The sequence below is a fragment of the Trematomus bernacchii genome, unplaced genomic scaffold (genome assembly GCF_902827165.1).
Source record: "Trematomus bernacchii unplaced genomic scaffold, fTreBer1.1, whole genome shotgun sequence".
Taxonomy (NCBI): domain Eukaryota; kingdom Metazoa; phylum Chordata; class Actinopteri; order Perciformes; family Nototheniidae; genus Trematomus; species Trematomus bernacchii.
The window spans coordinates 4,688,641-4,709,366 of NW_022987513.1; the positions used below are offsets into that span (position 1 = coordinate 4,688,641).

Sequence of the window (20,726 nt, forward strand, 5' to 3'; positions counted from 1 at the left end):
ACAACATTGATTGGTTTAAATTGTGTGCAATGCTTTTGTGTTTTTCCCCTTCGACTCTGAGAAACAAATAGTTGTATCGGAGTTTAGGATGGCCGAAGACCCATAATCCTCAGCTATTGTTTGAGACTACACCATGCGCTTTGCTCGACAAACCCCGTGATTAGTCCTCAAGCTCTGTGATTGGTTGACCTCCGATTGTATTCCATATGAAAAAAACGTTTCGTAAAAGATAAAATCATACTTTATTCAGCTAGTGCTTGCTTTACTCTTTGAAAGTCATCACATAAATGCATTGTAATAAATGGTTCAGTTGCATTAAATATTGCACTGAAACTGGCTCAGTTCTTTATTTATCTACAGTGATTTGGTCTCAGAATAGACCGGAAACTATTTTTGAGTTGATGAGTAGTGCAGATATCACTGTAAAATCAATCGACAGTAAGGAGAATACTTACTTCCGGGTGTAAAATTCTCCGTTATCCAATGGGAATGGACGCTCACATTGCCTTTAACTGCCGCCGACATGGACCGATGCGGTGCTTCCTTGAGCGTCAAATACCGCCGCCGATGGGAATACATTGCAATCAGTTGAAAGCTCGTTGCATCCGTTTATGAAGCTGAAGGAGACTCGGTGCGTCACAACTGCACGCCAAAGGACCCTGACCAAGCGTCGCTATTGGACTATCAGGGAGTGAGACTGTGTTGCAACTTGCAACTACAATAGGCTGTTGTCGTACCTGGCTGCAGGAAGGAGGTTGACGAGCAGGAAGAAGATCCACAAGCCCATGTGCAGTGATTTAATCTTCCACAGTGCAGCAGCCATATCTGTTAAAACAGAGGGGTCCTGTAGAAAAGACAGAAGAGGGAAAGGGAGATTATGTCATACAGTGTTCACTGATAAAAGCTTGAAAACAGCTTAAAACGATAACAACAAATGTCATAGCTTAACAGGTAAATGCAGAAGTGAAATAAAATGTTCGACCAATTGATATTTGATTTCCTTAATATTCCTTTTTTTGTAGTACGGCACCCTGCTTAACCTGTCTTCTCATATATATCTTATATTTTTTAGTTCTGTGATTGATGGTCACTGCCCCATCTCAAACTGATACTGACATTTTTATATCCAACAGCATGTGGCTTTCAAACGTATCATATTATTGGTCTTTTTTTTATTAAGGGACATAAATCATATTGTGTGTCTTCTTATATGAGAAAACATAAATCAAACAGCGTTTAAAATGAAATCTAAATGAGAAAAATTATTAGTCACGTTTATGAGCTACCATGTGACATCACGTGCTGCCACAACGCCTGCAAATCATTGTAATGGAAAAGGTTGACTTTGTCTGCTTCACACATCTTTTTGGGGTTTCTTTTTTCCTAAACACACACACATTTCCACCTGTCCTTCAGCCGAACAACAAGACATTGAAGCGTCATTTGCATGTATCACTGTGTTCCTCTCCCGCACGTCACTAGACATTTTCCGACAGTAATTAGCTCAGATTCTAATATTTGCCGCGCGCTGTTTGGCACACCTGTCTGAGGGGCTTATTTGCTGATCCTAAACGCACCTGGTTACATGCCTGGTTATGCGACTCAGAATCTTTTAATTGTATTACCTGTGATGAATTGTCAACAACCATATATTATATCATATTAGGCAGGACACCAGGTGTAATTTATATTTAGTTTTGTTATTTGGGCCCTTGGTGGAACAGAGATATTACAATGCTTAAGCCTGTCCACAGCCACAGAGCTGGTGTTCAACTATATACCGCTATACTGTTTGTGTTATGTGTTATGTGTAACGTTGCTGCCTTCTTGGCCAGGTCAGCATTGAAAATGAGATTTTATCTCAATGTTTTTATCTGGTTAAATAAAGGTTAAATAAAAAAAAATCTTATTTCACTCTTTACTGCTATAAAGATATTCAATCTTCACGTTGTGGTACCTCATGTTTCATTAGGTGTCATACATAATTTTGCATACCTTTTTTTTGCTATGTATTTAAAGGAGTTGTACTGTTGTTAGGTACAAATTACAAGTTTAATCATTATGATATCTTTCCAATATTTAGCACGATATGATATATGACAATATCACATTCTGCTTCGATCCGATGCTGGGTTTATTCGATTAAGGAACTACAATTTATATGAGGCTATATCATATTTAATACATTTAGCCAATGCTCTTTCTAGTGCCAATGGGGATCCTGATAACGACAGAAAGAAAGAAAAAACAATCTCAACTCACAAAACATTTTTTTTAAATATGATTTGACAATTTATTATTAAGCTCTTCCAGACATTAGAGGAAAAAAAAAAATATATAATATATTCTTCCTAATAAAATAATTAAAATAGACCAGTGCCACATTTCTCATGTTCAAGTAAAAAATATTTGTATTACTTAAAAAAAAATGAAGGCATATGTTACAAATAAGGATATGTGTACATGTTTTACTTAACATCTATGGTAAGGGAACATTGAATTGAAAAGATTGTTGTATTGTTTCATATCTAAACATTATTTTAAGACTCGAATCTAGGGAAGAGTTGTACAAATGTATAATAAAGGTAAAACATAAAGTAAAGTCCCCCTTACTACACTTATCATTTTTGCACAATCCCTTAATCATCTATATTTATTTTATTTTGAATTATTACCACCACAGATGTGTGCTTGAATAATCAACACTAACTCAAACTGAATACATTAAATATTCAATAACCTACATGTCCTTGAACCAAATCAAACCAAATACTTACTATTAAATCCATTCATTGTGAGTGCTTGTGCATGTGCCTACGCCCACACCACCCTCAGTATTCATGAGAGAGATGACAGAGATTTTGAGAAGCCCATAAACACGATTTGACCAAACACTCCCATGATAATGCAGCGCATAAAACCTTGGAATAAACCCTTTCTATAGCGGTACACAATCTCCTTCATCCTTATGTCTGCACTCTTTAGATGTTGCCTAGCGACTGCATCCTAACACTGTCATTATTGGTAATTATACAAGGCAGTTGCAGTCTGGCAATTGACAGAAAAATTGAATGACCTCTCATGAAAAATACATGCATACAGCCTGAAAACACCAGCACAATGAGGGAAAGGAAACCATATGATTGGGGTGCAGGCCTCTCGAGCATTCACACATGTAGTGTTTGCAGCTGTGTCATACTTAAAAGGCTCTCATTGTGCTTTTCTGAAATTCAACACACCCCCCCCCCCCCCCCCCCCTCCTTTTATTGCCACTGAACAGAGAGGAGATCAAACACTTTTCGGAATCGGTGTTTTCAGTGCCTCTGTGCAGCGCTGATCATTACAGGAGGAGTAAACAAATGAGTGGATGTGAACATACACTCCAAGTTAGTGTTCAAATAGGAGGCTGCACTAATAATGCTGCAACCTGTGACCATCCCTCTACACTCTGTTTGTGATGCGCTCACTTTAAAAGAGCCGTCTTAATATTGGTTGTAGCTGAAAACAAAGTGAAGTCAACATCCGCATCGTATAAGTCTTTTACACTGGCAGTGATGCTCATGAGCCAAAGAACCCTGAGTTACCAGCACATTTCTTCTTTTTGTATGTGTGAGGAATAAGAGGTGACCGTATGGTGGAAAAAACTTTGTTTTAAAGAAGCCCTTATTATGCTCAATGTCAGGTTCATATTTGTATTTGCTGTCTCTACTGTGACATGTCTCCATGCTTTAATGTTCAAAAAGCTCTTTATTTTTCTCATACCTGTGCTGCAGCTCCTCTTTTCACCCTTTGTCTGAAACCAGAGCCCAGTCTGCTCTGATTGGTTAGCTGGCCGGCTCTGTTGTGATTGGTCAACCACTTAAAGATGTCTCTCCCCATAGCCTATTATACAATGTGTTGGAGCGCTAGCCAATAGAAGCGAGTGCTATGTAGAGATGTCACTATGTTACAAAGTAAACAAAGGAGTCCAATCGAGCACAATAAAGGAAAAGGAAATCCCCCAAAAGCACAATAGAGCCCCTTAAATTAGATGAGACCTTGATGTCACTGCTTCAGGCATTTAACATCATTATTACTAGCCTTACTTTCTCATTGTGTATCACATTGAACAGCTGTTGACTGTTGCATGCTCTGTGAAATGGGAAGACATCCAGTCCAAACATCTCTAAAGGGAGAATTTACCTCAATATCAAAAAGGCATATTCTTTGTTGTCTCAACAGTTGTGCTTTGGTGCAAGTATTGTTGATATCAGCCTTCGGTTAGGGTTAGGAACTGAATGGCACTATTGGTGCGCCAAGGCTCAAAAAGGTATATTTGAAAAACTCGACAGTAATGTATCTTTCTAGAAATCACCGTGCATCTATGGACGAAAGGCTTGCTACAACGCCAGATGTAAACATTAATGGCGTCATCCTCAGCTGAGAGACGTTAGCTCAGGATAGATCAAGAGAATATATTGTTGTGTGTCGATACATGCTTCCTCCTGCGCTTTGATACGGTTGGTGTGTGAAGTTCAGAAGAAATACATTGTTTCTTCATCTAACTGCTAACAACAAGGTCTTTGGACTCTCTTGTAACTATAGTAGATCATGATTTCTGGAAAGAAACATTGGTGTTGAGTTTGTAAAATGTATTATTTGGTACTTTGGGAACCACAAGCAATCTAGTTCCATTATATTGGAGAGTTGAAGACATCTCTATAATTGATATGTCTAACACTCTATACTCACATTTAGATTGATAAATAGAACTACAGGAAAAAGCAAAATTATGTTTCGCTAGAATTTGAAAATACACAACCGGAGAAAATCTGCCACTTCCTCATAGAGCCCCTCCTCCAACACACACGAACGCGCACATGACCAATGAGGGCACGAGATAAGTTTGTGCACAGATGGAAGGCTGACAGGCAGGTAGGCCATCCAGTTATTTTAGCCGGGCCGGCTAAAATGATTGGTCGTGCTTTTTACAGTACTACGGCTTCCACAGATGACATTTTTTTTTTTTTTATGGATTTTTTGTCAAAGCACTTAAGATATTCATTGCTATCGGGATGTTAAGAGCATTCCATGGAATATAACAAAAAGTGTATCTCGAGCCGGTTTCTCAAACTTACCTATCCTACCTTTAAAGGCCAAAAAAGCCACACTGTTAGTACAACAAACCAATATTAATATTTTAAAAAATGGTTTATCTTCTTTCTTTGGAGAGGTTGCCACTAAGAACTGCAGTCACACAGGCTTGGTTAAAAGAAAATGGGAATAACATGTATTCCATCACTCAAAATGACTATGCTTGCATATAGAAAATGTAAATCAGCCATAAGTTATTCTGTTAGCTTTTTCCTTAATAATGTATCAAACGTGTTGACAATTTCAATCAATGCACTTACACAGGATTTGACAAGACCCAATATACATTGATATACTGCTTCATAAATCTCAGAGCCATGAGGTGTTATTGATATACAAATATTTACAGTCATCATTATGAACCTGACTGTGTGTCCTTGTTGCAATAAATAAAGCAGCCATCCATCTACTTTCTATGCAATCAACCTTTGGCTGAGAAATACTGAAGCAGGGAACATGGGACTGAGATCAATACGGTTCCAGTGAGTAACATGTGCAAACAGTTTGAAGGAAGTCGGGTTTTCTGACATGCATTCCAAGAAAACAGAGTAAAAAAGAAAAGTGTTGCCAGTTAAACAGAATACAGTTCATGTAAATGAGCTCAAATGTTATTTTTTCCTAATTCAAGCTTTCATCTCCCTTTCAAAAGGTGTCATGCTCCAGGGCAGGCCGAGTGTTGCTCAACAAACGATGCTAGACAGCAGGCTTGGTGAGATCTTTTTTTCTATGCTCATACAGTTCGGCTTTAATGTTTTCAACCTCCTTTCTCTTTCTTTCTCTCTGTTTAAACCGGGTTTGTGTTAAAACCAATTCTTTTAAACATTTAATGTTCTCCATAAATACTACAGGATGCCCTCTGGAGTCAGAGCCATCATTTCCTTGTTCTTATGTCTGTCTGAAAATTGCGTTGCTAATTTCCTGACATATTGCCACCTATTGAAGCCACTTCCACTCACATGAGGAAACTCTTTGCGTATGTGTCTTCTTTAAGGCTTTAAACGTCCTGGATGAATAAATATTTTGGACATTAGATCCATCTACGCCTTGAGGTTCAGTCATAACACGGCTACTCATTATAGTTAGTAGAGTTGAAAGGTAGGGAGAGTTCTCATTAGAGACAGAGATTGGTAGACTCTAATAATGTGCTCGGCAGATAAAAAAGTAAAGTTTCAAAGGACTCCTTTTCCCCTCTCTCTCCAAGTGAGGTTCTTACCCTCATTACCTCTGACCGTCCTACCACCTGTCCTCTGGACCCTATCCCCTCAAACCTCCTTCAGACTATCGCTCCTGATATTCCACCGTTTCCCACCCATTTCATCAATACTTCTCTAACTTCTGGTCACTTTCCAAACAGTCTCAAGGAGGCAAGAGTAAACCCTCTCCTAAAGAAACCCACTCTCAACCCGTCCGATATTATAAACTACAGGCCTGTCTCTCTCCTCCCGTTCCTGTCTAAAACACTTGAACGCGGTGTCTTTAAACAACTCTCCTGTTATCTCCATCAGAACAACGTTCTTGATCCGCACAAGTCTGGTTTCAAGGCAGGTCACTCCACAGAAACTGCTCTCCTCGCTGTCTCTGAGGAACTGCACACTGCTAAAGCAGCCTCCCTCTCCTCTGTCATCATCCTTTTGGACCTGTCTGCTGCATTCGACACGGTGAACCATCAGATCCTCCTTCGCACTGTCCAAGAACATGGAGTTTCAGGCTCTGCACTTTCCCTCCTCACCTCCTACCTCAAAGACCGCACCTACAGGGTAACTTGGAGAGGGTCCGAGTCCGACCCTTGTCAATTATCTACAGGGGTCCCTCAGGGCTCTGTCCTCGGTCCCCTCCTCTTCTCTCTGTACACAAACTCGTTCGGATCTGTCATTAGCCCGCATAGTTTTTCATACCATTGCTACGCTGACGGCACTCAATTCATTTAGTCTTTTCCCCGCTCAGAGACCCAGGTCGTCGCATGCATCTCTGCTTGTCTAGCAGACATCTCTCAGTGGATGTCTGCTCACCACCTCAAGCTCAACCTTGACAAGACTGAACTGCTTTTTCTTCCAGGAAAAGATTGTCCCACTCTTGACCTAACAATCAACATCGGCCCCTCTGTTGTTTCCCCGACTCAGACTGCAAGGAATCTGGGTGTGACCCTAGATAACAAACTGTCCTTCACTGCAAACATCGCTGCAACATCCCGCTGCTGCAGATACACGCTTTACAACATCAGGAGGATACGACACAGCTTCTGGTCCAGGCTCTCGTCATCTCACGCCTAGACTACTGCAACTCCCTCCTGGCTGGTCTACCTGCATGTGCCATCCGACCTCTCCAGCTCATCCAGAATGCAGCGGCTCGTCTGGTCTTCAACCTTCCTAAATGTTCCCACACCACACCGCTCCTCCGCTCCCTTCACTGGCTTCCAGTAACTGCTAGAATCCACTTCAAGACACTGGTACTTGCGTACCATGCTGTGAATGGATCTGGCCCTTCCTACATCCAGGACATGGTTAAACCATACACCCCAGCACGTGTACTCTGCATCAGCCAACCGGCTCGCTGCACCCGCACTGCGAGGGGGACCCAAGTTCCCATCAGCAAAAACACGTCGGTTTGCTATCCTGGCTCCAAAATGGTGGAATGAGCTCCCCATCGAAATTAGGACAGCAGAAAGCTTACACATCTTCCGGCGCAGACTGAAAACTCATCTCTTTCGACTCCACTTCGAGCAATACAATGAAAAACAGAAAACAAAAAACAAAACAAAATAACTAAATAAAATAAAAAGCACTTATATACTAACTAAGCACTTACATACCAACAAAGCACTTATATACTAACAAAGGACTGGCTTATCTAAAGCTAGTTGAGTAGCACTTAAAATGTTTTGGCTCTATGAAACCTAATTTACTTATATGATTCTGTTTTCTTCAAGTTTGTATCTTCTTGGTCGAATGCACTTATTGTAAGTCGCTTTGGATAAAAGCGTCAGCTAAATGTAATGTAATGACTAAAGACCAGAAGAGAAGATGTATAATGCTCATTAGTCAGTCCATATACACATCGTCTATCACATTCCGTTTTGTTTATTCAGTACATTTTACCAAAGCACCAATTAAAAACTTCAGTGCATTATCACTCAGAAAGTTTACTAGACAGCATTCTTACAATTGTAAAGGAAGTCTTTCCATAGGAAAAAAGGCGTTAAAAATATAGCTTCCGGACGCCTTTTACAATTTTATATCTAATTTACCAATACCTGTCATGCAGCAGTCCCTGTAGCTCAGACTGTGCTTGAAACCGAGAAAGCGAAGGATTGGAAAAAGACATGGTGCTTTTGTTGCCAAATTAAAAATAGCTCGCCTACGGTGACAGTAGAGCTAAAGCATTTTCTTAATGCAATGAGTAATGTAATCACATTTGACAGAATTAAAAGGCTATAAATGCCTTAGATGGAAATAAGCTGAATAATCTGACTGCACCACTATACTGAAGAATTTGTTGAACAATTAAGGTAAAACAAAAACAGTCAGAGCCTAAATTGTTCATATAAATACGTCATGTGGTGACAATGTTGTCTATAGTTTGTCAATCATGACCTAAAGGAACATCAAGTAGTTGTATTATAAAGTCCATAGTATGTTTTCTATGCAAATGAATGCCCTCTGGTGCCCTTAATGGTCAGGATGATCGGAAAACACAGAAAAATGTAATGTGGACCTCATCAGCCAAGAAACAATGTAGACTGCAGTAATTGTTGAATTTAGGACACAGCGCTATAGCAATTTAATCCAAGTGGCTGTTCACTAAAAATAGCCTTTAATCCTATCATGTTTGGTTTCATGCAATGGTCATGCAGTGAGCATCTAACAGTGATCAAATGGTCTGTAATACACCCAGATGCGTACAAAATGTTATTTTGGCTGGGGGAAATTGTGTGGAAAAACAATTGTATTCACTACAGTATAACAGTAAGTCATTTTTGCAGTCACATAAACAGTTTAGAATTAGGATCTTGTGCTTCTTAGACGAGTAAATGTAAAAACAAAGAACAGAAAAAGGGCTCACGATCAATTCATTTTCAAAGCTTAACTGAAACAGGACATTTTTTTGTGACCAAAATTCAAAGTCCTTATTTGATACAGTCTGTGGGCTAAAGGTACCAGATAATTAAGAAAAACTCCACCACTTAAAACCTAAGAGTCAGTCATCTATACATTTGAACATCCTTTCAATTACTTGTATATAACCAATAGTGTTAAATAACATCCACATCCACAAACCTGTTTAAATGCATACATTTGGAGCTTGCAATGTTGATGGGATGTTGATGATGAGAGATGTACTGTATAGCACCCTGCACAAGGAACCCAGGTGGACCTAATGAGCGAGGAACATTTTTCTCTATGTTCTGGGTACGAGTGTGATTATGATCATAAAGCCTCATCACCGCCAAATGATCTATGCATTCAGTCGCCAGGCAAAACTGTTTCCAATGGGGCCCATCGCTATTATGTTACAGCAGTGACAATTTGTAAGGATTTAGTTTTGTTCCTCACGGACATGTTATGAGAGTAACATCCATTATACACACAGAAACACATGACAGTAAGCCTCTGTTGCCATTAGTAGGGCGTAGACAAATAAATTCCATGCTGTCATTGTCATTGTGCTGTGCCAAGGTTTGGCTGATTAATCTCCAGTATAAATATACTGTTCCCAGGTGTTGAAAGGTAATATACAACTTCAAGCTAAAGTGGTCCTGATAGGCGATTTTAATCAGAGCTCAACATATTTGATCTCCTGAATTTAAGGTGAAGTGACTTGATGAATGTTTAGTGATAAACTTGGCAGGAATCTAAGGAATAAAGTCTTTCCCCTGCTTGTTTTGCCAATATATACATGGAAAAGGCTTACTCTCCTTTCAACTGCACATTTACAAGGGTGGTGAACTGTAAAACCTCCTAAAATCCACTGCTGTTGTTCATTAGCATAAATACATTAATACAAATATAACAGATGGAGTTGTTTTCACAGTCTTTTCACGGCGTGTGCATAATGTACCTGACAGTAGAGAGAAAATAACAGAAATCTGGATTCCAAAATGAGGCCAGAGTTCTTAAAATTCCAAAAACTGTCAAAACAGTTGCAATTTGATGTTCGGAAGGAGCTCAAACCCTTTTCCAAAGTAAACTGCGAGTACAAGAATGTGATGGTGACATTCATGTCACTGTCACTGCATGTGACAGCGAATGTGACTTGATTTTTGACAAGGCAAGGTTTTCAGGAGCGTAAGCTCTCTGAAAGGATGTGCAACAGTGGACCAGAGATGAGTGATGAAACAATAACACAAACTGCAGAGAAGTGACATTTATAGTAACGATTGAACCCACAGACATGCCACCTTGGCTTCCATAAAACCATGATGGCTGGCTGCTCTAGGAATGGCCTCATAAAGCACTCCTCATGGCCTGTATTGTATATTCCAGTCCATTTGTATCTAATGTTAAAGTGAGGTTGGATTGTTAGATGGGTCCATCCGTCCCCTCTGTGTCTGGATAAAGCTGATTTGGCTAACACCTTGGTTGCATCTACAGTTCCTACCTGTCAACTTGCTAATGGTTCAGATCTATAATGCTCACCCAGTTGAGCACGTTTGCACACAGGGTGCAGCGTGTGTAATTCTCTTTAGACATTCTGCTGAATCTACTCTATTTGATATCCATTTATCAGATATGTAAAGTATACAACTTAGGAATGATTGGAGATTGTCCCTAGACACTGGTATCAACGGAGCTCAATAAAGAGCAACAAGTCCTCCAACTCATATGACCAAGTCGATTGTTCAAGCCCTTATTACGACCAAATAGGTAGATTGTTCAAGCGCTTATTACCCACCTATAATCGCGTTTTAAAGTTTTCGACCTCTAGTGCTCCTGTTGACTGCAAACGCTCCGGAGGGTCGTATATTCACAAATAACCCTCTCTGGAAAATCCTAAATTGTAGGATAGTTTGGCCATTAAAATGCTTTTTGATTAGATTTCTAGCAAGAAGTGTATACTTTTAGAATCCACGTCCAGTGAATGTACATACTGAGTTGAGAGAATATTTAGGGGTTTTGGGTGATGGGAGACACATCTATGGATTCAGAATTTCAATAGCTTACCATTAAATGACGGATATACCTTTCTGTCTGTGATGTTTTACAAATCAGATATTAATGTGTTAAACTACAATATGTGAAATAATATAGCAATATCCTGTAAAATTATGTGAAAACATGAATAAAACTACACATCTTCAGATGTTATACATACATAAGTGTCTTACATTAATAATACAAAGTTATTATGGCATTGTATGCTGTGTGTTATTTGTAACATCTTCAGAAACTACCTTTCCAACTCCTCTTTCCAACAATTATGTTTTATTAACTAGACCACTGGGTCATGTTTGGTGTTACAAATATCAAAACAATATATGTGTGGATAACAAAATAAATCCGTCATAAACTAAACTGGAACTTATACTGGAAAGTATAATTTATTGTGTTTACACTGTAAACTTGACAGTTTTTTAACCCGAACCACAATTAAAGCACGTTATTGATTTTTTTTGTTGAATATGTTATATTTGATGAAAACATTTAAATATTAAGAGTAGCCTACATACAAAATAGGGGGAAAGTAGAGGGTCAATGATAGAAATATAGAATAGAAAATATCAAGAAGATACTGTAGTGATCTCTACAATAAAACAGCTAGTGAAGGACGTCCAAAGATATTAACAGGAGGATGTGCAAAACAGACAAACTAATAAGGCTTTATTTAAACATAAAAGAATACTTTAAGGTCTTCTTTTGATTAAGAAAAAAACTTTGGGGGTATCAACAGATAAATATTAAGTCTGACAAAGTACTTAACGTCTAATATATTGCATAGTTTATTTTGGCACTTGACAATCACCTTCCCTGAATTTTACTCAGGTGTAACTAAAGTCTGCTTTAAGGGTTGTATATATTTCACATCATTAATCAGAATCTGCAAAGTAACTAAAATAAATGTAGTGGAGTAAAAATACCAGGTTAACCTCTGAATTGTAGTGGAGTAGAACAAAGTAGTACATGCTGCTGTAACAAAAACATTTCCCAACTTGGGATCAATAAAGTATATCTTATCTTATCTTATCTTATCTTAAGATGACCGATGGCTACTGCCATATTTGCAAAATGTGCCTCTGAACCTTGACAAGTGCATGTTTCAGGCTTATCAATTAACAACAGGAGGGGTCACAGACATAAGACCAGCTGTTAAATAAAGCTCTTCTGACCTTAGCTGTCATGTGGGTATATTAAGGCTGCCCATTATGGACACAAGCGATTTTCACCCATTTATTAATTATATGTTTTAAATTTGATAACACCACTGTGTTTCGTATCCCCTAAACCTCCAGGGATGTACACAGTTTAATACTGGCAACTTCTAATTATGGGAAATACGAAAACATCTTTTAAAACTACAATTCCCATTAGAGACGTGCCATAGACACATCCTACCCCTGATGCATTGTTCCCATTAGATAACGTCCATCTATGTATAGATGTTGCGAAACACAATAGCCAGCATGTGTAGTTCTGGGGGGGGGGAACCGTTCGAGTCCATTATTAGTGAATATACGACCCTCCGGAGCGTTTGCAATCAACGCGAGCATATGCCGCAAATTATTGTTTCTTACACGACCACTAGAGGTGCTAAACTTTAAAACGTGACTTTTGGTCGTAATAAGCTGCTGAACAATCTACCTATTTGGTCGTTTTTTGGAGGAGGACAGGCTGATAAAGAGTGTTGACTTAAAGGGGACCTATCATGCAAAATGCACTTTTGTACGTCTTTTATACATGAATATGTGTCCCCGGTGTGTCACCATACCCAAATCTCTAAAAACGGGGCTGCAACGGAGCTGATTATTATTTGAATTTTTCTGACGTCAGAAAAGGGGTGCTCCGCCTATATGGGCAACTCTCCACCTATCAGGGGAATGAGAGACAGCTCGAAAGCGCTGGAGACGCTGTAGTACATATGCCAGGCCTGTAAGTGTCGCTGTAGTCTGCCACAAAAGCAGAATCAGCCCTTGCAAAAACAGGGCTGGAAAAGAGCAAATAGAGCGAAATGAGGCATGGCTAAAATGCATGATCTGTTTGGTATTTTGAAAAGAAAACTTCACAGACATGTTTTATATAGGTATGGCCCTACAATATATGTTTCAAATATAGCATGATAGGTCCACTTTAATTATTAAATCAGTTCTTAAATACAGTAAGGATCCCTGTCCCCTTAAATGTCTGACTGACTATATGTGCAAGGGTTGTCACTAGAGAGGTGTGTTCACATTAAGCTATGCTGTTTAAATGTCACATAAGCTAGATTAGGTACATCACAAGTTAGAAATTGCTGTCTAAATCCAAACACTTTTTTTTGACAGAAAAACAATCTTCAACACAAGCCTGAGAAACGCCTCCATTTGACTCCTTGTTTTAACTTCCGTACCATAGTGACATCACTATGTAAGACTTGCACTCCTATTGGCTAGTTCTCCAACACATTTTACGTGATAGGCTCTGGGGCGGGACATCTCTAAGTTATTGACCAATCACAACAGAGCGGGCCAACTAACCAATCAGTTATCTCTGTCTCACACCCAGTAACACTGTTAGCGACTGCCAGTTGTAAGCTAATGAGCTAACAAACAACATAAACAAAATAAAGTGAAATTTGGTTCTGATACGTCTTATAGTCGTCAATTTTGGTGCACAACAGACTTTTCATCCAAGTCAAACCTGTACGGCTCAATCTCTCTCTGAATCTGAGTTTTGTGGGACTAGGCCAGATCCAAGATTTCTAACATTTTAAAGAACATGTTAGAGTTCTTAAATACTCTCTAATGTGCCTCAAGGTTGACTTTTAATTCATTCTAATTGGAGGAGTTTAACTGGGGAATAAAACGTGTATGTTATTAAAATCACACTTGATTATAAAGAAACTGTAATGTTTTAGGGGTAATCATCCCTGCAGTAGCCTTCATTACATACTGCTGGGAGGTAGAGATCTCATCAGATAAATAGAATAATCATGTAAATCAGTGTGACTTCAACAATTAGAGACACGGAACACCAAACTCCTACTGATCTGCATACCAGTCACTACAGCCATGAATTACAATGAGCTGGAAAGCAGCTGTTAAAGCAGGTACAGGGAACGTGCCTTGTTGGTGAAATCTGTCAGAGTTGATCAAGGAATCCCAGTGAAGAGCAATACTTTCCCGAGCACTCACCACCTGTGCACATGTTTAACCTCAGGCCTTGTTACACTGTTGCCAACTCAATGCCTGCTCCATTTAGATTGCAGACATTCACTGTTGTCTAGTTTACATAGTGTTAATCCTTTTAATGACAAAGCTAATACTGCTTTTAATCTGCATGTCAGGAATTAGCGGTTCACCTAATGAGAGCAAAGTAAATAGGCTGCATACAGAATAAAGTATACGTCCGCTTTGTTTGCTGTAGTTTAGGGTACACATGCCATAGGGAAGGAGAGGAAAGACAATATGATTAGAGGAAAAAATGTCTGGCTCAAGTAATTCTCCGCTAATGCAGTTTCAACATCATCATTAAATAAACAGAGAAACTGAACAAAAACATCATTAGCAGCGGCTCTACAGCTAGTAAGATACATGGTAAGCTTTAGAGCTTGAGAGCAAGACAAAACAAGTCACTGTTTGCACAAGACAAGAGAATGAGAAGAGGAAATAATGAAAAATAAATCTACAGTACAATAATGTTGCTTGCCTGGTGGAGCTAGTGAAAAACATTCATTATCTTTAGATTTAAAATGCAATACAAAAAGATTGCTGTTTTCATTTAGTATCCTCCAAAATAACATAATTAAGAAGTGTTAAAATCTGTGACTAATATTAACCTGCAAGATCATTTATACATGTAGGATGATAAATGTAGTCATACACCAATTATTAATTAACATATGAATAACCTGCACAGTTCACATGAGGACACCAGCGGATGAATGTAAACTGAACAGATGCAGGATGCTCCTTTTTCTGAAAATAAATGTTCTTGCAATATAAACAAAAATTGAAGTCTAAGCAAGAAAATGGATGTCAAAAAGAACATTTGTGAAAGGCTTAACCAGACAAGATTCCTTCAAAGCTGATAGCATTACATGGCCAGCAGAGCGGGGCTCCACATGGAGGGGAAATTAATATCTCAGTTCACACTGTGACACGTCCTGCATCTCCTCAAAGGATTATGATTACTGCTGGAACAAAGTCTTTGCCCATTAGGAGGGGTAACCAAGCTGGCTTACAATAAGAAACAAGAAGGAAGGGATTTAGAAGTGAGATGTACGGTTTTAGGTACACCAATATATAGTCTGATCTTAAAGAGGTCCTATTCTGCTTTTTGGGGTTTTCCCATGTAGTGTATTGTATAGGTTTGTGTGCATGTTAATGGTCTGCAAAGGCTGAATTCCCAAAGTTCCCGCCAGAGGGATCTTCTCTTGCACTCACCCCCCCCCTGCCTGAAATGCATACATTGGACTCCTTTGTTTACTTCCGTATCATAGTGACATCAGTAACACTTCCGCTTATATTGTTTGTGATAGGCTAAGGTGCGGCACATCTCTAAACTTTTCACCAATCATAATAGAGCCGGCCAGCTAACCAATCAGAGCAGACTGGGCTCTGGTTTCAGACAGAGGGTGAAAAGAGGTGCTGCAGCACAGGCAGTATGAGAAAAATAAAGCATGTACAATGTCACAGTTCGGGCACAAAATACAAATATGAACCTGAGAATTTGCATGATAAAAGAAATGGCCAAGTTGGTGGTGGGGTCAACAAGAAGTCGGCTACCTTTTAAATGTAACGTTTTATTTGTGTTGAATGGAGTTGTCTTTCAATACTTGCAATTGGAGGGTAGTGTTTACTATTAGTCTGCAATTGTTACTTTTTGTTCTTGGTACTCTCCTATACCAGCTGGAAAAAGGAAATGGACGTTATCTAATGGGAACAATGCATCAGGGGTAGGATGTGTCTATGTATTTGACCAAAAGGAGTAGTCATTGACCCGCCTTTCTTTAATTTGAATATCAAACATTTTAATAGACAGAATAAAATGCCTGCTCGTAGAAGATTTGAGCTTTGCACCTTAAACATCTGTTACATGCCACTCAATAAGTAACCTTTTCACATATCAGTATTGTGCATCTTCTTCTTCCTTGTGACATTTAAAACTGATCCTGAGTATGAGTACAAAAAAAAACATATTTTGTCATGCCACATCTGAAAATATCTTTTTCTGCTGCCACTGCTTCCATAAAAACAACGCAGTATAAAGTATTGCGCCTGCATTGACAGTTAAGTATCATCAATGCAAAAGAGAGTGAAAAAGCAAATGGTGAAGTGCCCATCTTTCAGATAAATGTAAGAACAGAGCTGTTGAAGTTAGAGCATGCCTCCCATGACAGTGCCTCTACAAAAGACTGAACGTAGCGAGACTTCTCCCTTGTTGCCTGCATGGACACGCATGTTTAGACAGTCAGTTCACAGTGGCACTGACACAGCTCAGCCGTGTGCAGGGAATGATATTGCAGGTCAGCGCGGTAACCTGCCGCTGTGAGGATGCTATGGGAATACAGATGAGTGTGGGATTGGAAAGCGTTGGATGGAAACAGCATGCAATACTCTGTCAGTGTAGAGAGAACACAGGAATTTTCTGTGGACTACACAGTGCTCTAAATACACTGAAAAAGGGTGAACAATGTATATGAGATAATACGGAACCCTTAGGACATGAACCAGTGGATTAGAATTAGCTTGAGGCCACGCTGGCCGTGTGCAAACAGCATAATCCCTTTAGGTTTTGTCACTATCATGCTTGGTGGTGTCTAAGTAATATTACCTGAGAAATCATATGTGAAAATGATGATGCTCCCCCACTAATTGGCCCTAGGGGTGCGTGCATTATTCATGGTTAACAGCATGTTCCACTTGTTTGCATGGCACTAATTGTTTTATGATTAACCTGCTGAACGCTCACTTGCTTCATTTTGTTGGACCATTTAAAGCCATCTGACTGGTGTCTGATTCTTGGAACAATGTGGTTAATAAAATGCTTGGTGAGCTGCTGGCCAGGAGGGTCTGCGGGCCCCATAAAACTCCTTGTTAGGGTTTTTATTGTAGAAGTTAGACCAGCGCGAGTATGAGTTTCTTGGAATCATAAAAATCAGGGAAATAAATCCATTTGAAATGAGTACTAACGAAAAAACGATTTGGTTTAAATGGGTGCGGAGAACTGTCATTGACCTAAAGTCTAATAACATTTTTTAAAAGTTGGATATCACAGCGGTCTCCTATCAATCTTGAGTAATGGGCTTTCTGAAAGGAAACATCGTGATATGGAAAAAGCTTTCACCAGATGAAATGCCACGACTGAAATAGAGTTTCACTTTGATACAACTCAAAATAAATAATATGAAAATTATCATAATCAATCATTTAAAACGTATGTCATTATGTTCCCAGACTAATTATGTGTAAAAAATGTATCGGTTCATAACATGACTAAGATCAAACTGTTGTCCTCAAAGTGAGACACTAAAGTCTCCGCTCCATCACATTTGTATCCCAAAGGAATGTTGGCTTCAAGCCAGAAGGCAGTAAATTATGAATGAATCACATTGAACAGGTCACATTCCTGTTCATTTTTTATGTTAAGTATCCAATGAAGTATATTGCTAACAAGACATTTGAAGACGAGCCCAAAGGCAACAGTGGCTCCACTATTTAAACTTTCACACTCTCTAGTTTTGTTAATGAGCTGAACTCTCCATGTCACATTGGGGTTTTGAGGTGCTATGTGAAATACAATTGCTGCTCCTCCAAACCACTCTGAAATCAGCTTCTTATACTAATGAACCATTCATTTAATGTTTTGGTAGGTGGGCCTCAATAATTGGTGAAGGACAAAATGGCAGCCATTGCTTGGCTGGTCCATAAAGGTAAACATCAATATAGTACAATGAAATTCACAATGTCATTTCCCCTAAAACCAACTTGATATATTTGAGCTACCCATGAAATATAAAATGCATCACCAGCCTTTTTAGTGGTGGTTCCATTAATCTAGTCCATCCTGAATTACAGTATATCACAGCTTTTTGGACCATAAAGAGAACTTTAAAATGTAGCAGCATGGATTTTCCAATAAAGTCCATTCACAAGACTGGCAGATTGTCGTCCAAAGTCATCCGAGAAACAGGATGGGAAGCCACAGTGCAAACATCTGTCCAATTTGATCTTGCTCTTTTAGTCTTAAGTTTTATCCAAGGTTTAAGGCACAACGGTGCAAGAGCATGAAACGGACTGTTCTCCGATGGGTATTCAATGCCATTGCCATCAATCAAATGCTCCATATATCACTCTGTATCACTGCTCAAACAAAACGGTCAGTGCATGAACAGGACAGGTGTTGTCCAGACCTTTTTTCCTCTGACTCTTTCCTCGAGAGCCTTAACAGGTCAACGTTTCCACTTATCGGGTGAAATATCTCAACCTGTGTTTGATGGACTGGCAGCACATTCTGTACAGACATGCCTGGTCCCTAGACAAAGAATCCTAATGACCCCTTAACATTTCCTGTATCGCCAAGATGAGCTTGACATTTGCGGGTTTGAGTGAAATGTCTCGACAACTATTGGATGGGTTGTAATGAAATGGAAATTCAATTCGTTCATCGACCTGACTTTTCCTGAAAGCCATCCTCAGTTCAACATTTTCTGCATCTGTATCTTTAGCAGGGCCTTTGGACGCTTAGTATTGGTGTATAAGTATTTTTGAGTAGACCAAACATGGTCATAGTGTCATGAAATCAAAACAGTGACCACTGCAGTCAAGATCATTCAAGGCAATGTCCAAGTCCCAAATATTTCTGAAAATATTACAACACATTACTGTGTGCTTGTTTCAGAAGTCAGTGGGTTCTTATACAACATAACTGAATCTATCCAACTTAAGGGGCTTGATCAGAAGCTATCGATCACACTAACGGATAAAGTATTCATGGGCAGGCTGGCCATTCGGTGTAAGTAGAAGATATAGCCATTATGAACATGAATGGCGGCTATATAGCCCAACTGTAATTGGAATGCAAGGTTCCACTCTCTGGTAATAGCCATACAAAGAGCAGGAGAGTCCAGCACATGCAGTACACTGGCCCAACAGAATAATTTAACCATTAATCAAACATCCGTGCTGCAGTTCACCTTGAATCTCTTAAGCTAGTCTTTGCCACTTAGACGGAAGTGTGCTCAGTAAGTGTTCTTTTTTTATTTTTGTTATCCTTTTCAAAAAAATTATATACCGTAATTATTCAAGGATGAACAGTATAACAATTTGAGCCATACAGTCTCTTAAGTGAGACTGTATGGCTCAAATTGTTATACTGTTCATCCTTGAATAATTACTCTTCAAAAGCAACAAGCTCATTTTATTTATTGAGATAGATTTGATCTGACCCGTTGCTCAACTAAAACCCAGATTCATGTTAAGAAAATGACTGAATGTATTTTATATGACTCTTCAGCATTTACTTGATGGGTTTTAGGAAAAAATCTGTCCTACTAAATATTTCACAAGTGTGTCACAGAGCAGCAACTCTAGACAAAAAAAAACTGCATTCAGAAAATATGAAATAAACCAATACAAAGGGACATTTTCACATTACCAGTCTTAAATAATCATTGGATATATTCAAATATTGCCTTTAAATGCAGAGATCAGCATAATATGATACACTTTCACATTTTGAATGGGTTATTAAGTGTCATATGTGTGGAAATGTCCATTAATTGAAAAAATACCCTCCTTTGACTGAATTTTAAATAGGCAATTCATATTTTAACTTATCGTCATTCAGCCAGAAATGTAGGCGTACATCCCCGAGGCAAGAGTCGGCCACCCATTTCCCCATATAACACAGAGGGATATTACTGCTGGTGTTCTTCCCTGAAATACATTAGGCTTGCAAGAACTATTTCATCTTATCTCAAGAGCAGATACTGTGCCTCAAAAAAGACCTTACGCTGCAAATGTGCGTCCCATAAATCGAGGCGCACACACATCAAGCTTTATTACCTTCTTATTACACCCTACAGATAGAAGGAAGACGCATTTAAATTTGATACATGAATGTTGGTACATAAATAAATTCATAGTGTTCCCTTTCCCTCTGGTGTGAATGAGGTGAGCGTGACTCTGAACAGGGCTGGGATCAGCTTTGGGTCCTGCCGTGAGTCTCTGTGGCTGAGATGTTTACTGTGGCTTTTTGTGTGGCCAGTAGGATCCCACTTAGTGTGAATGATGGCAGCTGTGAGGGTGCCTCTGGCAAGTGTGACTCCAACTATGGCTGCTTGGTCTCATGTAGCGTAAAGTGCCAGCTGCTCAGGCTGTGGAGAACTTCAGTGTGCATGACTGATTGTTACTGAGGTAAGCACGTCTCTGGCGAGCATAATGCTGAACGGCGAAAATATGA

General features: G+C 39.2%; 1 protein-coding gene across 3 annotated transcripts in view; it reads right to left on the reverse strand.

Moving 5' to 3' along the window:
* gabra3 (gamma-aminobutyric acid type A receptor subunit alpha3) overlaps nt 1-20,726 on the reverse strand; it is a 104,619-nt gene that overhangs the window by 64,207 nt on the left and 19,686 nt on the right. For all 3 annotated transcript variants that reach the window (XM_034152348.1, XM_034152339.1, XM_034152333.1), the window contains exon 2: nt 738-844. In XM_034152348.1, the coding sequence (XP_034008239.1) occupies nt 738-823 (86 nt within the window). In that variant the 5' untranslated portion in view covers nt 824-844. The remainder of the gene's footprint in view (nt 1-737; nt 845-20,726) is intronic.